This window comes from Mytilus edulis, chromosome 5 (genome assembly GCF_963676685.1).
Source record: "Mytilus edulis chromosome 5, xbMytEdul2.2, whole genome shotgun sequence".
Lineage (NCBI taxonomy): Eukaryota > Metazoa > Mollusca > Bivalvia > Mytilida > Mytilidae > Mytilus > Mytilus edulis.
In genome coordinates this window covers 94,407,332-94,431,001 of record NC_092348.1, presented here as the reverse complement: position 1 = coordinate 94,431,001, position 23,670 = coordinate 94,407,332, and the positions used below count along the sequence as shown (strand labels likewise).

The 23,670-nt window shown below is 32.3% G+C and overlaps 1 protein-coding gene across 2 annotated transcripts in view; it reads right to left on the bottom strand.

Moving 5' to 3' along the window:
- Positions 1 to 322: 322 nt before the first annotated feature.
- LOC139525594 (uncharacterized) overlaps positions 323 to 23,670 on the bottom strand; it is a 33,612-nt gene continuing 10,264 nt past the window's right edge. For both annotated transcript variants that reach the window (XM_071321088.1, XM_071321089.1), the window contains exons 5-24: positions 23,316 to 23,439; positions 22,419 to 22,642; positions 21,660 to 21,870; positions 21,237 to 21,303; positions 20,336 to 20,870; positions 19,426 to 19,567; positions 17,815 to 19,137; positions 16,535 to 16,903; positions 14,724 to 14,984; positions 14,000 to 14,314; positions 13,197 to 13,415; positions 11,921 to 12,091; positions 11,115 to 11,213; positions 10,420 to 10,515; positions 6,113 to 6,227; positions 5,032 to 5,150; positions 3,611 to 3,724; positions 3,073 to 3,218; positions 2,301 to 2,469; positions 323 to 1,250 (exon numbers count right to left, since the gene is read on the bottom strand). In XM_071321088.1, coding sequence (XP_071177189.1) covers positions 1,212 to 1,250; positions 2,301 to 2,469; positions 3,073 to 3,218; positions 3,611 to 3,724; positions 5,032 to 5,150; positions 6,113 to 6,227; positions 10,420 to 10,515; positions 11,115 to 11,213; positions 11,921 to 12,091; positions 13,197 to 13,415; positions 14,000 to 14,314; positions 14,724 to 14,984; positions 16,535 to 16,903; positions 17,815 to 19,137; positions 19,426 to 19,567; positions 20,336 to 20,870; positions 21,237 to 21,303; positions 21,660 to 21,870; positions 22,419 to 22,642; positions 23,316 to 23,439 — 4,858 coding nt within the window. In that variant the 3' untranslated portion in view covers positions 323 to 1,211. The remainder of the gene's footprint in view (positions 1,251 to 2,300; positions 2,470 to 3,072; positions 3,219 to 3,610; positions 3,725 to 5,031; positions 5,151 to 6,112; positions 6,228 to 10,419; positions 10,516 to 11,114; positions 11,214 to 11,920; positions 12,092 to 13,196; positions 13,416 to 13,999; positions 14,315 to 14,723; positions 14,985 to 16,534; positions 16,904 to 17,814; positions 19,138 to 19,425; positions 19,568 to 20,335; positions 20,871 to 21,236; positions 21,304 to 21,659; positions 21,871 to 22,418; positions 22,643 to 23,315; positions 23,440 to 23,670) is intronic.

The following is a 23,670-nucleotide window of genomic DNA, read 5'->3' as shown; positions in this document are numbered from 1 at the left end:
TACCAGTTATCATTGACCTTTCACTAGTGGATCTCTTTAAACTGACCCAATCCAAAACTAAATGCATTGTTGAAGCAGTCTGCATCAGCATGCCTGTCTCACTTTTTCTGCTTCATTATGATGAGAAAAAACTGATTTTATCCCACCAACTTTTCATGTACCAATCCTGTGTCAGAAACCTTGTATCTAGTGCAATCTTGTTAGAAGAAGTTTGATTTTAAATTTGTTTTCCATTAATTATAAAATAAAATACATATCAAGTTATCTTTGTACAAGCACTTCTAGAGAAACTTCTTTCCTTTTCTAATTGTAATACAATCAATGAAGGTGGTTTATTTCATTTTATTCACATTTAATATATAAAATAAATAACAAATGATAAAAGCATTAATTTAAGACAATAACAATTTACAGATTATTGATTCATGAGCTTCATCATATAATTTTCTGTAAAACTTACAAAAATACATACCACATCTTCCTATATTTAGTTTTTCAAACTGTCTAAAAACTTAAAATCAAGGAGGGAATGCATTATTTTAATAGGAACAATTAAAACTATATAGTATGTTCAGATTGTAAACTATGGCAACTTGTCTTAAACCCTTTAGTATTATTTTAGTTAATTGGTCTATACATAAACTTGACAAAAATGTTCATACATTGTATATAATTTCTCTGCATGACAAAGGTTCATCTTCATGAAAAGATTTATGTTTCGCTTCCTTTGAGGGGAATAATTTCTGCTATTTTTGCCCCTTGTACCTTCTGGGAACCAGTCCTAATATATGAATAATAAAATAAAGCCTTTTCGTGCAAGCATTATGTCCATTTGTACAAATTCAGAACGTTTAACAGCTACTGTACATACAATTATTTTTTTTACAATTATCATATGTTTAATTAATACCCATTACGTGATAACAAAACACATTTTGAAATCACAGTTAAGCTGTGCCAATAAAGGTAATTAGCAACCATTGCTACTTTATTGTGGGGTGCGCTGCAGTCTTCATGCTTAACCACAGACACAGCAGCCCAGGCTTTAAAAATTGTTTTCAAGTCTTTAAAAATCATCCCTAATAGCCACCAGAATTTATATAAACTTTTCCTAAATCTTGAGCTCCAGTGCCTGAAAGTTTATCACTAAGACTGGCCCTGAAGACAAGCTGGTTAGAGGTATTATTTTAAGAAGCTAAGATAGTTCTTCTTTACTCCTGTCTGTTTAAAGGTTCAATTTCTCTGATAAACTGCAAATAGAAAAAAAATGCACAAATAACCAAATTTTTCTGCTATTAAGGGAAGTCAGATGACAAAATTGATAAATGATATTCTCATAAAAAATATTGTCATACAATTTTTAAGTGCAGAGCTTACAAGATTTATTCACCTCTTCTTCAATACAAGTTTCATGGATGATTTTTTTTTCAGTTACTTTAGAATAAAATATCATTGAGTGCATTCATTTTTGCAATTGTTCAGTTGTTCAATTGTGATTAAGCATTGCAATCTCAGGAAATAATGCTATCAAAATTTTAAATGCCAGTTTTCGCTTTTGAGAAACCTATCACAAACAATTTTCTGATTTTGCAATAATTTTTTGGTGTCTGAAGGATTTTAAATAATTGCACTGTGAGTGCATCAAAATGAAACAATTCCCACACTACAAAATGTTCATTTCCCTTCCAATCAACCTTGTGTTATGATTCATGATAAATATCCAAAATTAGTAAGTTAATTTTATAATAGAGATAACAATAATGTATATAGATATGTTAAAAAAAAGCTTGAAACAACAATGGTCTGATTCAAGTTCTCGTTTTTATATAGATTAGACTGTTTGTTTTCCTGTTTGAATGGTTTTACACTAGTAATTTTTGGGGCCCTTTATAGCGTGCTGTTGGGTGTGAGCCAAGGCTTCGTGTTGAAGGCCATTCCTTGACTTATAATGGTTTAGTTTTATAAATTGTTACTTGGGTGGAGAGTTGTCTCATTGGCAGACATACCACATCTACCTATATCTATTATATACTGTTTGGCTATTCAGTATTATTTTTTTACACATGTAAATACATTTTTACAAAAACAAATTCTGTCGAAAATTCTTTTTTAAACTAACTGTCGCAATTTTACTCCGGCAAAATGAGTTAAAACATGGGTGATATAATAGTCGGTAATAAAGGTTTTGCTTTATTATTAATAGTGCAAATTTATCTAATTGTCAAAAGAGGTTTGATATTGCCAAGTATAAATATGTAAAACATTAGGATGATATAGATTGTACTGTATTGTGAACATACCTGTTCTAATCGTTTACGGTATTTTGCGTCAGTCTCGTTTGCCTTTTTCTCTGGTACTTTCTTTTCCTCTCTTTCAATAAGCCTCTTTATGGCATCCACAGACATCATAGCAACTGGATCAACATTTCTTTTGTTAATCAAGCTGACTAAATATTCTTTGTAATGAATTCTTAAATAGAAATAAAAATAAAAAATTTCCAAATCAAAAAGGATATTTTTAAATTTGAGAAATATGACCTGGCTTAATCATTGACTAAAGAAAGATCTAAACTTGAAAATAAATGCATTTATACTTAAACCATTTGTTGGCATGACATGGGTTATGTTCTTCTCATATATGTTATGATGGTATGCTACTAGACCTCAACGGAAGGTATGGTGCTTTATTTTCATATAATGAAGACATAACCTTTCAATCAGTTTAATTGATGTCTGGAGCTGGCATGACAGTAACTGCTAGCTGTCCTATGGTAATTCATTTAAATCATTGCCATTACGCTTAGTTTCTTCCGTTACCTATTCTAACTTTGGACTCAGACTTCTTTTAAACTGTATTTAACTATGCCTATGTCTGTGTCTTTTTATTCAACATTTGCAAGAGGTATAGAGGAAGGGCTGACACACTCCCATTTTCCATTCTCAATTTTAATTAAGCCCTAACATCAATGGGGAAAAAAATTGTTGAAATATTATGGAGCATTTTCTGTAGTAGCATTAATAATAAAAAGGCCAAACACATAATAACCATGTCAGGTTAAAAATAAAAACTTACTTGCACAACCCAGCAAATCCTTCCTCAACCTCTCTCCCACAAGCTTCATCTCTTTTCCCTTCAGGATCCTCTTTTTGTTCCATAACAGGACATGATTGTCCTGCTTCCTGATCAGGTGCTGTGGTATTTATATGTATCTTATTGGTCTATAAAACAAAATGCAAGAGATGAATAAAAGTTAACAATGCCCGTCATTAAAAGATCAACTACTGATAAATGAGCAGGTCATACAAAGAAACTATTCTTGGTATCAAACCTGAATGACTCTGAATGAAAGTCATATTTGTTTTTATATCGTATGCATTAGCCTAGTATACATTTCTGGACATACTATATTAAACAAATAAATAATCAGTCCAAAACTTAGTATTTTTAAAGGAAAAGCTTAATTGTCCTATAATTTTTGAAAATACAGACAGATGTAAAAAGGGAAAAGATGGAAAGTGGCAGAGAAGTGGAATGCCTTTCTAATGTTTGCAATACTTTCTAAACTTTCAGACCAATCACAATATCTAATGTTAAATTTAATGGTACTAACCTTCAATAATTTCTGTAAGTCATCAAAATCTTCATCACGTAGATAATACAAACAATTTCTAGGGTGATGACAATGCAAGCCTTGGCCTTGACATGATCGGTATTTTCTACAAACCTACAAAAAAGGAACAATACCATAATACATATATTACATGTAAGGCCACACCAATTTAATTCCTTGTTCAACGGATCCGCCCGCACCTATTTTTTTTAAATTTTGATATTCCCATGTATGTTTATGCACCTGTCCTGATTGATTCAGGCAATTGGATTCAGGGGCCTGTCATTCAGCAGTAATCGTTTGTTGATGTTATTCATTGGTATTTTCCTGTTTGTATATATAAATTAGATCGTTGGTTTCCCTGTTCGAATTGTGTAAGCTAGTAATTTTGGGGTCCCTTATAGCTTGCAGTTTGGTCTAGGTCAAAGCCCTGTGTTAAAGGTTGTGCTATGACCTGTATTTGTTATTATCAGGTTGCCTCCATCAGACATGGGGTCATTTTACTGTTGTAGAAAAGAAAATAGAAATACCAAGTATTTGTATAGTGCTACTATACAAATTCTTTGAAAAAGAAAAGAATTTTTTACTTAAAAGAGGAGAAATACATTATATTTTGAACAACTTTTCTAAAAGAGGGGTCCACTTATTTTGAATAATATTAAAGTAAATGTGTTAACATGGTTAAGGTCCAGAAATATTGCAAAATATCTTGGACATGCTTTGACCATTTAATACCAGATAGACATATAGTTCTTTGGGAAAATGAGCCCTTTTGTACTAAATAGAATTATTTACAAAAAAAAATATTATAACTTTACTTTTATGAGGGGTCAATATATTATATTGATCCCTCATAAAAGGAATATTTATAACATTGAGGGCTTGTTTCCAACCTAATTATGACTTGGATGGAGAATTGTCTCATTGGCACACATACATATACCACATCTATTTATTCAATTATTTCTTGGTGTCAGTTATGAAAAATACTTCATAAATGAAAGATGTCAAAGTACAAGTGATAAATCAAGTCTTAATATTGTCAAAACCTACTATTTTATGTTTACAAAAAAAAATAATTGCTTGCCTTTACTTTTCAAGCTTCTCCTCAAAAATTTGCAAATTAAATATTTTTTTATTAAAATTTTCAAATCACTTGCTCGCCCCAATTTTTGGAGTCCAAAAATCTATAGAACAAGAAATTAAATTGGTGTGGACTAAAGGGATAGTGTAAATTATAACCAGAAGGGTTGACTAGGGTATACATACACAGTTTAAACTTGAAAAGTTGATGTGAAAGAGAAAGGACAGCCCCTATTGATTTTCTTCATCAAATTGAAACAAAGATCATGAAGATTGAACTTTTATTAATCAAAAGCTCTCAAACAAGTTAAAATGTCTTTATAATCATGATAACTTACTCCTTTTTGATGAAAAGGCTGTGAACATCCACTACAGAACTCAAATCCACATTGGGGACACTTAAAATGCATACATCCACCTTTAGCTAATGAAAACTTCATCTTACAGCTTGGACAATCTGGAGAAGATGAAATAATTGTAATATTAGTCATTAATCAAGTACAGTGTAATATATCAGCTTTACTTTTAAAACGAACTATTTTGCTAGATTGATAAATTTTGAACCAGATATATAGTATTACTTTGTTACACCTTCAAGTGCCTTCCTCCTTGGTTATAAACAGATTGATATACAGTATTACTTTGTTACACCTTCAGGTGCCTTCCTCCTTGGTTGTAAACAGATTGATATATAGTATTACTTTGTTACACCTTCAGGTGCCTTCCTCCTTGGTAATAAACAAATTGATATATAGTATTACCTTGTTACACCTTCAAGTGCCTTCCTCCTTGGTTGTAAACAGATTGATATATAGTTTTACCTTGTTATACCTTCAAGTGCCTTCCTCCTTTGTTGTAAACAGATTGATATATAGTATTACCTTGTTACACCTTCAAGTGCCTTCCTCCTTGGTTGTAAACAGATTGATATATAGTATTACCTTGTTACACCTTCAAGTGCCTTCCTCCTTGGTTGTAAACAGATTGATATATAGTATTACCTTGTTACACCTTCAAGTACCTTCCTCCTTGGTTGTAAATTTGTATTTTTTTTAATGTCTCAATGATTTCTATATTCAGGAAATTTTGGCAGGTTTTTTATTACAGTTTCTGTTGATTTTATTCTACAACTTCACCAAACTCAGCTCCATATGGTATAGATGCTTATTGAAGACCATAATATATTGACCTTTTGATTTTTGTATTGTTAAAATGTTTTTCTCATTGTTGAATGCTTATGTCTGCTTCATTGATAATGAATTAACTCACTTACAATGTAATTAATCAACAACAAAGTTTTTTGTTTTTATAAAAATACAATACCTCAATAGATAGTTAATCAATACAACATGACATGAACTATGTAATTATAAACACATGAACCATGAAATAAATATATGAACTATGTCATTAACTTACCAATGCCATTATCCTCCAAGTATCTAGCCAATCCAACTGTTTGGTTTTCTGGATCATTATCAATCTTCCACTGAGCATACTGTTCACAAGTTAAACCTTCATGCTGATCTTCCCACTAATAATAAACATTTTTCAAATGTCAGTGAGGATACATTCAAAAGTGCATTTTTAATTTTATTTAGATATGGTTATCACTATATAATGTCATTGCAACTGGTCAAAATTGTTTTTACTTATGCCTTACAAGACACCCAAGTTCCATCAAATAATAAAAGAATCTTATAAAAAAGAAGATGTGGATTGAACCCCTTAAAAAAAATTAGACCCCCCCCCCCCAGTTTTAGATTCACTCCTTAGAGAGCAATTACCCCCACACTCTATCCCAGCCTTTCTTTTGTAGTATGGAACCTTGTAGTACAATTTCAGAGAGATCCATACACTTAAACACAAGTTATTGTCTGGAAACTAGAAAAATGCTTGTTCTTGGCCCCTAATTCCTGCATGAAATGGGCAAATAACCCCAAACTCAACCCAATTCTTCCTTTTGTGATATGGAACCTTGTGGTACAATGTCAGAGAGATTCATACACTAACACACCAGTTGTTGTCTAGAAACTAAAAAAATGCTTGTTTTTGGCCCCTTCTTCCTAAACTGTTGGCACCATATGATAACCCCCAAAATAAATCCAAACCTTGTACTTGTGGTATTTAACATTGTGGTACAACTTCAGAGCAATTGAAATACTTATACTCAAGTTATTATCCTGAAACTAGAAAAATGCTTGTTTTGGGCCCCTTTTTGGCCCCTTATTCCAAAACGGTTGGGACCATCATCCCCAAAAGCAATCCCAACCTTTCTTTTGTGGAGTTTTTTTATTTAATTTCATAGAGACTCATTCACTCAAACTAAAGTTATTGTCTGGAAACCAAATGGGTCTTCGGACAACGACGACACAGAAAACATCATACCATTTTACGATCCCAAAATCTTTTTGACGGTTGCATAAAAATGAGGATTTCCTATCCCGTTTGAAATAAGTTTTTTACAAATACAACCAAATTTCAAAACCCAATCTTTATATCTATGGAAAATTTAGTAATGTTTTTAAGTAATTTATGGTAGCCATATTCCTGTATTAATAATTTACCAGTAATACATAGACTACATTCCTTAAAATCAAAAACGTCACAACAGACACAGGCATAGCGAATGAGCTGTGAAATATAAACACTGTAAGATGGTGCCAAAAGGAATATCACCATCTAAAAATGGAAAATTAACAATAATAGGGAACGAAAAATCATCCCTTTTATCGTAATTTTAGTGTGGAGTTTCCTGTTTAAAACGGAAATATCTAAATCTAGGAAAGGACAGTTATTACCGTTTAAATTTGATTTATTCAAAGTAAGTTCCTTGGGGTAAATTTCAACAGTATATTGAGAAATTTTTGATTATGTAACGAAAAAATATCATCAAGATAACGGTAAGTGTTGTTGAATTTATCAATTAAATGCAAATGGTCTTACTCTTGCCTTCCAGTCATAAAACTGTACTCAGTACTGACTGTACAAAATGTGTGATGCTTGAAACATCAAATCCAGTATTTCTATTGGTTGATTTCTGAGTCTGAGCACAATATATGTACTAAAAAAAATTATGACTGCAAAGCCTAATCAAAGAGCTGAAAGCTCTGAGGAAAAATGACGCCACTGTCTCTAATATTGGGATAGTTTTTATGCAAGTCTTGATTTTCACATACCTTAATTAGTTTAACAATGCAACATGTCTCGTAAGCATATAATTGATATTTGTATATGTGTGTGTGTGAAGTGAAGGTGACAACTGGCTGTGTTTTTTTTTAAGACAAATGAATAGGTCAAGACTACCTGAATTGTACAAATAAATACCGTAGAAGAGCTTGTATATTTCTCACTGGTACATAGTCTGAATCCGTGTCCGTTCGCGCCCATTCACATTTGCGCCCACTCATGTTCGCCCCCTTTCACTTTCACACCCTACATGTTCGCACCCAATCTTAATTGGTTTTGTGTTTAATAACTCTGTAAGCAAGTGTTTTCTTATAAGTATAAGTGTTGTCATTGTCTCAAAAATAAAGTGTTGAATTGAATAAATCTTAATCATGTTTTGGATAGGGTATTGTTAAAAGTAATAATAATCCTTTCTAAATAAAGTCGTTTTATTTTGTGTTGAATAACTCTTAATCATGTTTTGGTTAGTGTATTGCTATAACTTTGTTTCATTGACTTGTTTCAAAATGAAGTGAGATTCTGACTATGTTTTTTCTGTGTGTTGAATAAATTTTATCATGTTTTGGTTATAATAGTGGATTGCTATATTTTGGTTCCTATATTTTATTGCTTCGTTGTTTCAGATCAAAGGGACCAAGCTGTTAAAAACAATTATCTTTTGTGTTTTTCCTTTAAAATCTTCAATGTTTTACTCATACCAAGCTATAAATACATTCAGTATTTACACCAAAGCAATTTAAAACAACAATCATGATTTTCAAATTATTCAACTTGAATTTGAATTAAAATTGGGCGCGAATGAGTAGAGTGCGAACGGACCTTGGGTGCGAACGTGCGAGCTGCGAACATGTAGGGTGCGAAAGTGTATTGGGCGCGAACAGACCTGATACCACAGTCTGAACCCCCTTCTCCCACAAAATATTAAGTAATAATCTTTTTGTTACTGTTATCAAAGGTCTAATGAAACTCAGGTAATTTCAAACATTTGTCAAATAATTCTAGTCAAACCGGTACCTGGTTAAATTGGCACCTGGACAAATCAGCACCTGGTTAAATCGACACCTGATATAGTCAATTCGTCACCCATGTTAAATATATATTTTTAACAGTATTTTAAGCAAAAAGAGTAAAAATAAGAAAGGGGTTGCCAGAATTTTGTATATATTTATTTTTCTCAACTAAATGACTTTTTTGGTGTATTTTTAATGATATATATATGAGTAGTCCAAAAATTATTACGTCTGGCAAGGCTTTTTTTATTTCATTCTGGGACACCTTCCTATGACCGCAAGGCTATGTTAATTTTTTTCTGGGACGCCCAGAAAAAAAAAATATCCTAGCCAGACGTCATAATTATTTGGACTAATACATGAGATATTGGATATTTTTATGCATTATTTTAACCAGTTGAGCATTTTACAGGATTGTTGGTTTAATGCTGTTTAAATTTTACTGAAAAAACACCTTAAATTTGCTAATTATTTGGCATGAAAGTTTGATTTATTGAAAGGGACTCATAGTTTTCCATTTTATTTTAATAATTGTCTAATTGTTAAAACAACAGTTGGGTAAGGGATTCGTTGTTTACCTTTATACACAACAACATATTCACTTTGGTTTCCTTATTTACCTAAATACACAACAACATATTCACTATGTACTTGGTAACAGTTATTAATTAATTGAATAGAAAATATTATAACAAATATTATTGGATGCCGAATTGACGTCAAATAGGTGCCGATTTGACTAGATGCCAATTTAACCAGGTGCCGACTTAACTTGTACGTTTAATTCCTCTGCGATCGTTTGCGGTATTTTCTTGAGAAAACCTATTTTCCATCATCAAAGAGAAGAAGAAACTGCTTGAAAATGATTCTGGAACGCTTCATGATTGTTAAAATAAGTTTAATTCACTCAAATAACAATTTTGAAACTTGCGATGTTTAAACAGGAAGTTTCAAAAGCATGTGTAAAAGAAGAAATTAACCGGTGAGAGTGGAAATCCGTATATGACAGATATCACTATAGTACGACTTTGAAAGTAAAACAGTTCCATCCTTTTGTAAAACAGTCTTTAATATACCTATCACATTAATGTTTGAAGGGTCTTAAGCGTATTCAAACCATATGAGTCGGTATGAAACACCAAAACGGAATGAACAATAACCGATTACGTTTTGTAGTTTACAAATTCTAAACTGGTTCCCGTCAAACTACACCACTTTGTTCGAGTGTAGTGGAATACAAGCAGGAACCAGTTTGTTTGTATAGTAAATTATGAAACCGAGTGTAAACTTGTTCCTGGCTGATAACTACACAATGATCATGCATAATGATAACACAAGCAGATTCCAGTTTGTATGGAAAATAGTAAATACGAAACCAAGCGCGGTAGGCAGAGAAATGTTATGAAGTTCAGGTCGGCAGTAATGGAACAATGACTGCGTCATTTTCCAAAAATAAAAAAGTCCATTTTCTACCTAAAATTATCATGTAATAGTAAATGTTAATTTAAGATAAGAAATTCTTCTCACCATTTTCTTGCAATTAAAACATGTTCCTTTCTTGCAGGTAGGGCATGCCATCATCAGTGTTTGGTTACCAACTGCCCAAATAAAACCATTGCCACACTACAATGTAAGAAGTCATGTTAATCACAATTCATTATGATTACATTTACTTGCAAATTTAAATGTATAGCAGAATTTTAATTTAAAACAAGAATGTGTCCCAAGTTCACGGATGCCCCATCCACACTATCATTTTCTATGTTCAGTGACCCGTGAAAATGGATAAAATCTCTAATTTGGCATTAAAATTAAAAAGATCATATCATAGGGAACATGTTTCCTGAGTTTCAAGTTGATTGGACTTCAACTTCATCAAAAACTTTAACCTAAAGTGGGACAGACAGACGAACGGACGGAAGGACAAACTGACAGAAGGAAGAACGAACGGACGCAGACCAGAAAACATAATGCCCATAAATGGGGCATAAAAAATCTGAATTTGAAATTTGAAATTTGAAATTTGATTTCAGTTTTACTGGAAATCAGTAAAATTGAGGGATTTTTTTTTTGTTTGCATCAAAATAGCACAATAACACTCAATGCTGACTGGAGTAATTAAAAAAAAAAAAAAATTCGATCTTATAAAACATTTCGGTTCAAAGGGATATCATCATCATACCCTGAGTTAATAAATGTAAAATATGGCTTCTTGCACTTACATGAACACACCATCTAAAGTTTGGATCTTTCTGTAAATGCCAGTCTCGTAATTTGGAATGAAATAATTCCATCATATCCTGAGGTACCATGGTCTGTAGCTGGAAAGTATAACATAAACACATGTAATAAACCGATGAACCGTGTTATAATAGAAATTCAACTTAACACATGTAAACTGTAGAAACTTAACAGAGCCGTTTAACAACTAACATTGCCCTAAGCAAATAATGTAACTTGGCAATTACACAAACAGATCGGTCTTGCATCACGTTTTTTTTGTTTCTCTCACAAGTTTAATAAATTTGATCTCAGTGAAATGAAGCAAATGTAAAGGGCAATTGTCAAACCCAATCACTTCTAAATATTTGAGTTCTTATGAAAATTGCAACCTGAAAATTATGATTTCAATTTATTGGTTTAATAGATACTAGTATAGAAATAAGAAGATGTGTCTTTAACATGGATCCTTGGCTCACACCAAACAGTAAGCAATTAAGGACCTCAAAATGACTAGTGTAAAACCATTCAAACAGGAAAACTAACGGTTTAATCTATATGAAAAATTACAAATTGAAAAAACTACAACAACAAACATTACAATGAGATAATGAAGGTTTCGTTAAAAAATAAATTTGGTGAATAGGATTATAGTCTGTGTTGTAAAATGAGTGTTTGTTTAGTTTATTTTTACCAATATTTGTGGTATATTCAACTTTGAAGTATTATACAAATCAAACAAGTGTAAAAGGTGACCAAATCTAGCCCCATAATTGGTTCAGTTGATATAGATTTTACTGTAACTTACAAGTAGTGTTAGGAAAGCCAGATAGTCTGAAGCCTCATCAATATTCTCCATGTCAGGCAGACTACACATGGGACAGTTCATATTCCTGACATGTCTCTCACGGATCATTATCTCAAAGTTCTCCTTTACACAATGAACACATAATTTACAGTTACACCCTAGATTCCTTATCTGTAAATAGTAAAAAAGTTGTTTAAAAAAAGATAATAATATAATTATAATAATTAAGTCTGATATATCTATTCATGTGACATGTGTCATTTCTTTACAGTTAGTAAAATGTGTGTCATTAATAAGTGTATGTATGATGTATACATGGTATAGTATATTGTTATAAATCTTTGTTGAATTCTCAAAATCCTGGTTTGCTATGACCCATTTAGTCCATAGTAATTTATATCCCATAATTATCAAGAGTGCACATACTGACAAAACACATCTGCTTTTTTTTTTATCATGATTGCATTTCATATCATACACAGAATAAGGTTAGGCTATAGCTAAAAATATCTGAAAAAATAAACCAATATGCCTGCAAATTAAGCAAATTGAACATTGACCATAATAATGAGGTTAAATGTCAAATGAACCCTGCCAGACAGACATGGTCACCTAACATACATGTAAACCTTGCAAATATCCAATATACCAGATATAGTACTGTAAATTCAGAAATTATTGCATGCATTAATTAATGCGAATTTGTCATTTTAGACTAAAATACGATTTTAATTTATGCGATATTCAGAAAAATCCTGTTTGATTCATATAAAAAATTTCAAAATGCGAGTGTTAATGATTGTGATTATAACCTTGTCACATATTTCGCAGTAATAAAAACATTGCAATAATTTCTGAATTTTTCAGTATTGATAATTCTATAACACATAATAATATTTCACATTTTTTTTAAGCAGTCTTGAACCATGAAAAGGTGGTCAAGGACAATAGACAAATGACAGACAAAAACTTAATAACACCTGGTCAAGGACAATAGACATATGACAAACAAAAACTTCATAACACAATGCATCTCATACAAGATATGAAGCATCTAGGTCCTCTTACTTTTGAAATATAAAGCTTTGTTTAAATAGTTAGTTGCCACACCTCCACAACTGCCATATTGTATTTACCGTCTTCTATTCTGCAACTTTCGCCGAACTAATTTAAATCCTTTGTATATCATGTTTAGCATAATTCATATAGTGATAAAGTCACCTAGTGTGTCATTTAAATTTAATAAACTGTAAAAGCAATGTTATTTTTAACTTACTTTTGTCATTGGGAACTGACAATAACAGATTTCACAATACTGTTTAAGGAAGACAAGAGAACTAGCACGATCTCCACAGTTCCTTACAGCTTCAACAACTTCCTCTAACGAAGCTTCTATATTTTTAGTGGCAACTTCTTCATCTAAGATCCTTATAACAATTTCTGCTCGTCCCCAACTTTGTAGTTTCCCTTCAACAAGTATCAGTCTTAATCTCCTCTACAAATAGATTTCAAGCTGTTTGAACCATATTCTTATACTTATTTTGTGTATGTATATGCTTTAAAATAAATTCTTGCACTATTTGCATTATATATCTCTATGTGAGTATACAATTGACAAGTTTGGGTCAAACTGACTGCTTATATCATAATAGTATTTCAAAATTCACTTTTATCAATACTTTACCACTTTGACCTATAATGGTTTACTTCTACATATTGTGACTTGGATGGAGAGTTGTCTCATTGGCACTCATACCACATCTTCTTATATCTATTGAAACCAGAAGAATCATATTTAAAAAATTTTGACTAAATTGTAGCTAATGGGCCTTTTAAACTTAATGAGATAAAATATGTGATATTGTATCCATGGCAACAACAATCTTCTAGACTGTAATAGTATATTAATACTTATAAGGTTGTGAATTCATTGATATTCCTCAACCATGAATTTAAATGTTGAACAAAGTACACATTTCTATAGGCTTGTATGAAGACGTTTGCAATACCATTAAATCAATCTACAAAATTAACATTTTTTCCTGAATCCACAGAAATTGTGATCTAAGAAATACAAACCTCAAGGTCAACAGTTCTGTCCTTCACTGTAGCTTGGAATGTGGTATAAGATAAGACACTATTTGTCACACTGTTGCAAATTTCATTAGCCCTAGCCATGGCAAGCTCCTGAGCCAACTTTTGATCATCGACCAAAGGATTCTCCCCTTCTAGTTGTGTTACATTTTCTTCTGTCAGCCATATTCTGTCATAAAACAACTGCAGCCATTTTGAATTTAATTCATCTACAGAATTTTCAAGGTCACCTTGTGTATGCAGCATTGCTTGGAGTATATCTTCTCTAGCAAAGTTTCCATGACTTTCTATTTCACTGTACTGCAATCAGATAAAGCATTAGGGTTTTATAAAGATCAAAACATATCTTTTTATTTTACTGTTAATACCAGTTGAACTCAAACCATCAATAAATTTCCAAAGGACAATTAAAGTATTTTATCTGTATGTTATATTTGTAGCCATTGCAGCCCATGTTTGTTGACCAAATGCGATAAAAATACAAACTTTATACTTGATAACCAAAGGATCATTCAACCCAAGATTTTATTGAAATTGCTTCTGAGGGTCTTAATGAAGATTTACTTACCAACTTTATCTAAACTATAGAGATAATCATTATCATCATTACTAGTACTGTTGTATTAGTTAATGTAATATTCATACATTCTTACTTATAAAATACCAAGTACATAATAAAAATTGTTTGAATTAACACTTTAATCCTTACCAGCTTTTTCCTGTAATCAACACACATTCTGGCTGCATTAGCCTCATTCCCTGTGTGTTTTAGAGCCTCTTTACTCTCTATCAGAGATAACTCCCCGACATCATTCTGTTCCATCATAGCTCCCTGATTGGTCGCTGAATGTATCACCCTATCAACCAATGGTATCCATCTTTCTCTTAACCATTTACCAGCAGGTACATCACCAGAAAGTTCCACAGCTAACTCAACTTCATCAGCATCAATTCCATCCTTCTCACAATTCTGTCAAATATATTGTCAATGTTACACAAATAACATTTAAATTCAGTAATAATTTAATAAGTGAATGTAAATTCAGATATCAATGAAATGCTTTTATCATTACAGCAGAATTCATTGAGTGTGTGTAGGTAAAGGTAATCGCTTGCTAGCTGAACTGTGAAGTCATTATTAGGTTAGGTAAACTACCCTCCTTTAAGAGTAGACTAGTCTAACAGATAACCAATCGATCTGTTTGTAGGACTATAGACTACTCCAAAGGTAGTATACCTACCCTGAAAATTACTTCACAGTTCATCTTTCAAGCAAGTTAACCAAAGATACTACTTTTACCTACAAACTCAATGCATGCTGCTGTAAATGACAAAAGAACCTGACTGGGAGCAAATTACGATTTATCAAGAAATATAATAATCTTAAACTCCTTGTCATAAATTACAGAAAAACACCTACTTTTTTTAGTCCATACAATTTAAGTAATACCAGCATTATAATTTGAAGAGTTGTTGTAGTCAATTTGTGATTTGATGGTCCTAATTACAGTTTAACTTTAGATGCATATCAGAGCAAGTAGAACAACTATTTAGGACCATCAAATCTGAATTCATAGCCATGTGGCATTCATCATATTATAGTATGGTTCAACTTTATTTGAATATACGGAAAAATACCAATTTGTTTTCTTTCACACAATTCCTCAGAACTAGTCTAGAATTTACAATACATGTACTAAATAACAATACTTAATTAACACAAATTATCAATATCAAACTCGTTTCATCTTTTTTAAATATTAAAACCACAGTCAGTCACTTATGATTAATAAAACAATCATTATCATTTTATGAATTTTTGTTCTTTCGCAGACTGACTATATTTTTTCCTTATTTCAGCAGTACTTCAACAAGAATTAATCCAGAAATCTCCATACTGAATAAAATGTCTAAAGCAGGATATGTTACAGGGCACTGAACAAATAATGTTACTGCATTTCATAAATAGACAGTAACAATAATTCATAGATAATAACTACCGGAATACAGATTACTACAAAACCTTTCAATATAAGTATATACATATTTATACCACATCCTCTTATTTCTATGTGCAAATTTATCTTAAAAAAGTAAAATTAACCAAGTGTTATATATCTGTATGTTGAATCCGTACTTTCCGGAACCGTTGTATTGTCTTAACCATGATTGTTGTGATGATGAATCCAAAGCAAAAGGATCATAATTTGAAAGTTCTTCATTTTATTTACAATCTATATACTTCGTCTTTAGTCCCCCAAACCTAAGTCAGGTATATCACACAAGTCATATAGTTTTCGAACTGAACTAGTACACATTTTTGTTTAGGGGCCGACTGAAGCACATTGGGTGGGGGATTTTTCGCTGTATTGAAGACTCATTGGTGGCCTTTGGCTGTTTTCTGCTCTCTGGTAAGGTTGTTGTCTCTTTGACACATTCCCAATTTCCATTCTCAATTTTATTAGAAGATATTTGACATTAAATGGAACTTGCAGGACTTCAACTTGATTATATTTTTACCTTCAAGAGCATGAGTAACTTTTTCCCTTCAAACTGCATTTCTTCTTGTTTTTTCCTTCTCTGTATGTCTTCCAGTGTTTCAGCAAAATTCTTCCCTGTGCTCGAGCCAGAAAACTTTTCTGCAGAGAAAGGGGACCCTACTACCATCTTGCTTGGTGGTATTTCTTTGGGTCTGTTGATCATTTTGGGAGTTGACTGGACAGGTTTTGACACTTCAGGTTTAATGTTGACCACTGTTGTCGTTACTACAGGAACTGGATCAGGTAATTTGGCTTTTGGTAATGCAGATTTCAGGGCCGCTGCTTGTAAATTTTCTTTTTCTACTCTTTCTTTGTACTGTTTCTGAGCAGCTATTTTTTCATTATAAATCTAAACAATAAATATGACCATATACTATATATATATTCAGATTTCTTTGATTCTGAAACATGGGAACTCAAATTTTGCACGACATAAGAATATCAACAAATTTTTCTATGAGCAACTGGAAAATAAGTTAAGATAAAGTAAACAGACATAAAACCTAACTTGCATTACATGTTTTCTATCTAAGTGTACAGCTCATTAATTCTATATTTTGTAATTATAAATTAGAAATCCCATTATTACAGTAAATTCAGTAATCTTTACAAAGTTGATTGATTAATATATATAAAAACCTTAATCAATAAGGACAAATGAAACATCTAACATTGTATCAAGTCCATTTGATGTATAAATATCAACAAATCTCCATAATTTGTTGTGGGAATGATAAAAATTCTAAATGTGGTAAAACAGGAAGTGATTGCAAGTTAGATTTAATAATCACTCACACATAAAACTCAACATAAAATAGTGTCAGAATTTTTTTTCAAATCAAACTTTTATATGGATGTAGAGTTAAAGAAAATAATAATTAAGGACACATAGACAGACAAGGTCAGTGCTGTATACAGAGAAGTCCATCAAACCGTGAGTGGCGGTGTAAAACAATAATGTTTCACAATACTGGAGCATCAAATATTAAAAAAACTGCAATTTATTAATTATTTTATGTGATACCTAACAAAAATTCTATATTGTGGTTTCATTATTATTTGTTGGATGACAATGAGGATTCCATGGTTACAGGTGAATTATATGTACAACAAATCTCATAGTTCAAATAAGCTTGTACACAGACTTCCTCAAAACCCAAAATTTAATATCCACTAACATGCAAGTTTTCCTTAATCAACGAACATTGGTACCCATGGAAATGAATGAATCCACAGTAAATATTAGAAATTTTGACTTGCCTGATCAGTTATTTCTCCAATTTTTTGTCCGATTTCTAGAACAGCCGTCTCATTCTCATCATCAATACTAGGTTCTTTAGCTTTATCAGTGGTATCACAGACTGACGGAGGGGCAGCTTCATCAACATATTGAGGTTTCTCACTTGTTTTACAACACATGCTACAAATCTTGGTATTATTCCTGTTATTGAATGTACAATGAGAACAGATCCATGTTCGTACGACGTCTTGAGAATTTGTTACAACGGTCTCCAATTTTTTCTGACTTTGAACAATTGAAGTTGACAGTGTAGGTACATTAACATATGAATGAGGAGGCTTAACTCCAAGAATTTGTCTATGTGGAATTGGTGGGGTGAGCTTTAATGTATTTTGCTGATTTTGTCGTTCTTCCTTTTGCATTGTATCTTGGGTCATTTGTTGAGGCTTAGGATTAAGGTTGGGTAAAACATTATCCATTTTTTCCTCAAATGACCTTTGGTGAGTTGTTTTTGGCTGACCTCTATCAATTCTCGGAGGAATGGTGTTATCAAATTGCTGTTTCACAAAATTTTGTGAGGACGGTGGTGATTGATACACTCCTGGAAAGTCTGGAACTCTAGGCTGATTATTAAAAGTTTGTGGATATTGAATATTCTGATGAGCTGAAATAAGCTGAGGAGTTGCCGGTATTAAGCTGTATCCAGGTTGACCTTGACTCTCTGGAGAAATACTTCCAGTTATCGTTGACTGTGGTATGAGGCTATATACAAAATAGGCAGGTGATTGGGTAACAATCTGTGGCTGGTTACTTTGGATGTGACTAGGTTGTCCTCCATAATAAGGAGGAGGGAAAATTACTGGCTGACTTAAAACATCAGGAAGACTTCCTTTCCTTGGTGTAAAAGAACTTTGCTCCTCCCCTCTTAACGCTTGCTCAAGTTCTCTTTCATATTTTTCTAATTCCATTTTCTCCCGTGTTAACATTCCTTTTTTCTTGTACAATGAAGCATATTCAGGGTCTGAGAAAAACTGACCATTCTGAGAAATTAGTTCATTGATTTTTGTCTCTACATCTTCAATTTCTTCACGAAGAGTCATTAAATTTATATCCACTTTTGACTTTCTTCTCTGAAGGTCAGGGATTGCCAAAATAGAGGGCAGCAGACGTGATGTAGGTGGTCCGCCTGGTGCTGTGCTAGATTGATTCTGTTGATGACCCTGGCTGAGGGAGGAATTCATTTGTTGCTGTTGCTGCAAGTGGTTTCTGGGAAATTGCTGGTTTGCAAAATATGGCTGACTTCCCATTGGAATTTGCTGGTTATTGAAGAACTGCTGGCCACCCTGAAACAGAAAAATAGACAATTTTTTTTCCTACAATTTTTAACACAATTTGGAAATATCTAAAGACAAAATGTTTCATTAATGTCCTAGAAATTCTTCTTCTTCTCATTAGCAATGTCTTTAAACATCAGGTTAGCCTCAGATATTTGTGTGTATGTTCAGTTTACATTGTAAATCAGAAATATATATAAAAAACTTGGCATACCTTCAAACACAAATAACATCACTGAACAAAATCAAATAAAAAAGTTAGGCCAGTAAATAGTATAAGAAAAAAATGACACTTACACTTGCCATACTTGGAGAAGAAGACAGCTGCATGTGAGACATGGGACTTCCTGACATGGGACTTCCATATGCTTGGACTGGTCCGACAACATTGGTCTGGTGAGAGTAACCATATGGTACCTGGTGTTGATTTGACCAACTCCTGCACATGAAAAATTGCAACAATTATCACAAAGATAATATAATTGAAAGGAATTTCCATTTAAAATTTCAATACAACAAACAAATTCATAGCACTTTTGTTGTATGTACATTTAACTGCTTGGTTCTCATTCAGAATATCATACGTTTTCACAGATTAAGGCCTTGCTTACATTTCACTAACAAATATGTAATAAATAGGTTATAAGTTGCTTCTTAACTCAATTCTATGTAATTGCTGTTATTATAAATTGCTTCACAATGGTGTGCATTGTGGTGTTTTTATTTCTGTTTGAAATTCTGCAAAGTATTTGTAAGTATATTCAGATGCCCAGCAATGCTATGTCAAGCAGAAATCTTAATCCACGTCAAAATATCAGATCCACCAATAATGAATTACCTAATGATCAAACTGACTATTGGGTTCTGTATGTAATTTTTGTAACTTTGAGAATAGGAAAAATTACATTTTTTAATATCACATTAAAATCTATATTTTTGTGAAATAAAAATTAATGATTCATTCATAATTATGGATTTTTTTTCCAAAAATACCCTAATAGCTAACAAAGAAATTTTACTTCACAAAACTGAATATGAATAATATAATCATGTTACTGAGAATTAATATTCTATAATCACGTCCATAAAAAAGTAATATAAGGTAGACACAACTTGAGAAAATGTAGTTTTTAACATCTTTGGTCTTTGGTAGATAATTGTCTCATTGAAAATCATACTACTTATCCTAATTTTCATACAAGTTTACCCTGTTTGCACACTTTGTGGCTCCATCATATTAGACATCTCTGCCATGCCACTCTCCCCTGCTGAAGGTGCCCTTGACCTTCCATGTCCCTCTACTCCTAGATTCTGCATTCGATTGGTTATATAACTCATACCAGGTCGTTTTTCAGCACCCATTGACTGCTGAGGGTTGTAATTTGCCTGAGGAGAATTGTAATTAGCCATTGCCTGAGGAGGAGTGTAATAACCCGTTTGCTGAGGAGGGTTGTAATTAGCTGTCACAAAGCTATCACCTCCGCCACCATGTGGCACAGTCATGTCAGTTTTTCCTTCATGTGAAACCTTCCTTACTTGAGCTGTTTCCCCATGTGATATATTTCTTGGTTTTTGATTGGGTAAATGGTCATCAGCCTCTCCTGCAATGTTTTCCCGCCTGTGATTCTGTCGTCTAGGATGCTGATGCCATTTGTCATCACAGTCTAAACATAGTTGTTTATTATCACATATTTCACATATCACTTCTGCCTGGCGATTACCGCATATATCACATGCTGAACCTGAAGAAATATAACTATTTCATAAATTATTTGATTTCTAATTATTATGACTGCATTTTAAGTCAGATTTGAAGGAGAATAGTTTAAATCGCTTATATAGTTTAAACCATTAATTTAGTAATTCTTAACCTACTTTATTAGCACTTTAGTATTTGAAATGTGTAAACAGACATAACATTTGCTGTTATCCATCCTGTAGACTAGGCTGCTATATTTCCATACTATATACTTTAACAAGTGAAAACATAGTTTGGATTTATATTAAAAATTTTACAAGAGAAAACATACCATTTGGAAGTACAAATATTTTACCCGTGATTAACATACCACTTTGAAATACTAAAATTTTTACTAGTGAAAACTTACCGCTGGGAAACACTGATTCCTCTGTAGAAGTATTTACAATGCTGTCGTTGTTAGGTTGTGGTGATGCCTGTCAATTAAAAATAAACTTTTGTTATATGTAATATTAAAGTCTTTTTTTGTACTTGTACAAAATCTATTTTATCTGAAAGAAAAAAAAAGCTAGGCTTGCAAGGCTTTTGTAATATTTTTGTATTGAGTGCAAATCAATTGCTCATAACCGTCTAGTCCATCGCATGGTTCCAAATAACTCTTAACAAATAATAAAGTTATCATATGACAATGTGGATGAAACAAATTAATTCTATTGTTCCATGTTAAAGTGAAGATAACAAAATTGTGAAGTTTAATTAGATTTGGAAGTGTCATTTAGTCCCAGTTGATTTTTCATTTCAATGTAAATCCTTAGTATATTTAATGACATACCTGCACTTGTGGTACACTAGGTTCTGACATGACACTAGGGGAATTCTCTGATGATACGGGTTTGGAAGTTGATGTTGACGTAGAGATAGAAGGTGATGACGACTCAAATGAAATAGACTTCCCTTGTGCAATCAGCTTGGCCATAATAGGTATTTGGTTGGAGTCAATACGACCCAAACTTGGTTGAGCATTGTGTAACTGTGGTACAGTTCTGAAAAACAAAGATTGATTGATAGATTAATTGGTGTTTAATGCCACTTTCTGCACTCTTTGCCTTATCATGTAGCCCAGGAAAACTGGCTATCTTATTATATTTCATTCCATTAGAATATGAGTACAATGCACCTGCATTGAGTGGAGTTCAAACTGCACATAGCATTTAATGAATATAGGATAGTATTTGCCAATAAAAAAGAATTCAGAATTAAAGATATAAATATATGAACAAGGAGCTAATTTGATAAAAATAAGCTACACTATAAGGATTTGACAATACTATTTCATGTTTTAGAGAACTATCTGTACCTTCTGGTTTTGTGGTAAAGATAATGGAGGCAGAAATTTCATTGACTGAAGTAACAATTACCAGAATAGAATGCATAATGGAGCATTGTTGGAATCTTGTAATTGAAGCACAGACACAGAAGCTGCATTTCAATCAGATTGAAAAAAGGGGCGTTACATACTGTCTGGAAAACACCTGTAAATTAAAAAATCTAAATATATATATATATATATATATATATATTAATAACTTACGCAATGGATTGCGGAACAACAAACTGTGGTTGAGGTTGTGCTTCCTGTACGCCAGTATTAGCTGTAACATAGCTGAAGGCTGATGATTCTGGTCTAGAGAGCTGTTGACTTTGATCAGCAGCTGTTCTGTAACTGCTGGGAGTAGGACTAGACAATGGACTGTTACCATACTGTGACGTGGATAAACGTGTCTCGGGAAGATAACTGTCAGGCTTTATTGTAGGCTAAAAGTAAATCAAATCATCATTACAATGTATAAGAAACTTTAATTTTAAGCCTAAAAGTTATAAAGGCTATTGTCTGTTCTTTGGTCAGGTTGTTGTCTCTTTGACATATTCCCCATTTCCATTTTCAATTTAACTTCAATTTTAAATACAAAAAAAATCTTTATCAATTGAGTGTGGTCATGCCTAACTTGTCATTACTGTTATGAGTGACTAACAGATTTTAATATAGATCACAAAGACCCTATTGTGACAACAGGATGTTTATTTTGGTTTTGTATCAATTTTATCACAATTTATATATGTATAAAACGAGTTTTAATAATGTGATCATTAAGCGAAATTCAATAAAATTGGTATCCAAAGAAAAATACTGAATCCACAGTAATTAATCCTAAACAATACGTCAATGCAAACCTTTCTTAAAAATTGGATTTTGCCTAATTATTTAAAACCTAAGATTACAATTAAATGAATTTCCCCAGCTGACTGTTCAGTTTTTATTGTTTATAGTAATCTACCTCAAATTGCGATAGTTTTTTAATCCATTCCAACATTGAATAAAAATATAGTTATTGTAATAAATCAAGGGTCTTGTCTTTATCCTAATTATCTACTGATTTTTCCTTTCACTATTTTATAAATGCTTATTATTATAAACAAACAAACAAACCTGGTTAAGAGAAGGTTCTCTGACTTGGCTAACTGATGAAGTAACTGGACTTGCAGGAATATTGTCTAACACTGAACTTGGATCAACCTGCTGTAGTTTGTTCCGAAATCTCTTCAATTCTATTCTAAAGACAGATAGAGCATTCAATTAGAAAATAATACAATATAACATTACATGTTCCCAAACCTCTTCAGTTCTATTCTGAAGATACATGTAGATAAAGCATTCAGGTAGAAAATAATACAATATAACTTTCTATGTTCCTAAACCTCTTCAACTCTATTCTGAAAATAGATAAGAGTATTCAAGTAGGAAATAATACAATATAACATTCTATATTCCGAAACCTCTTCAA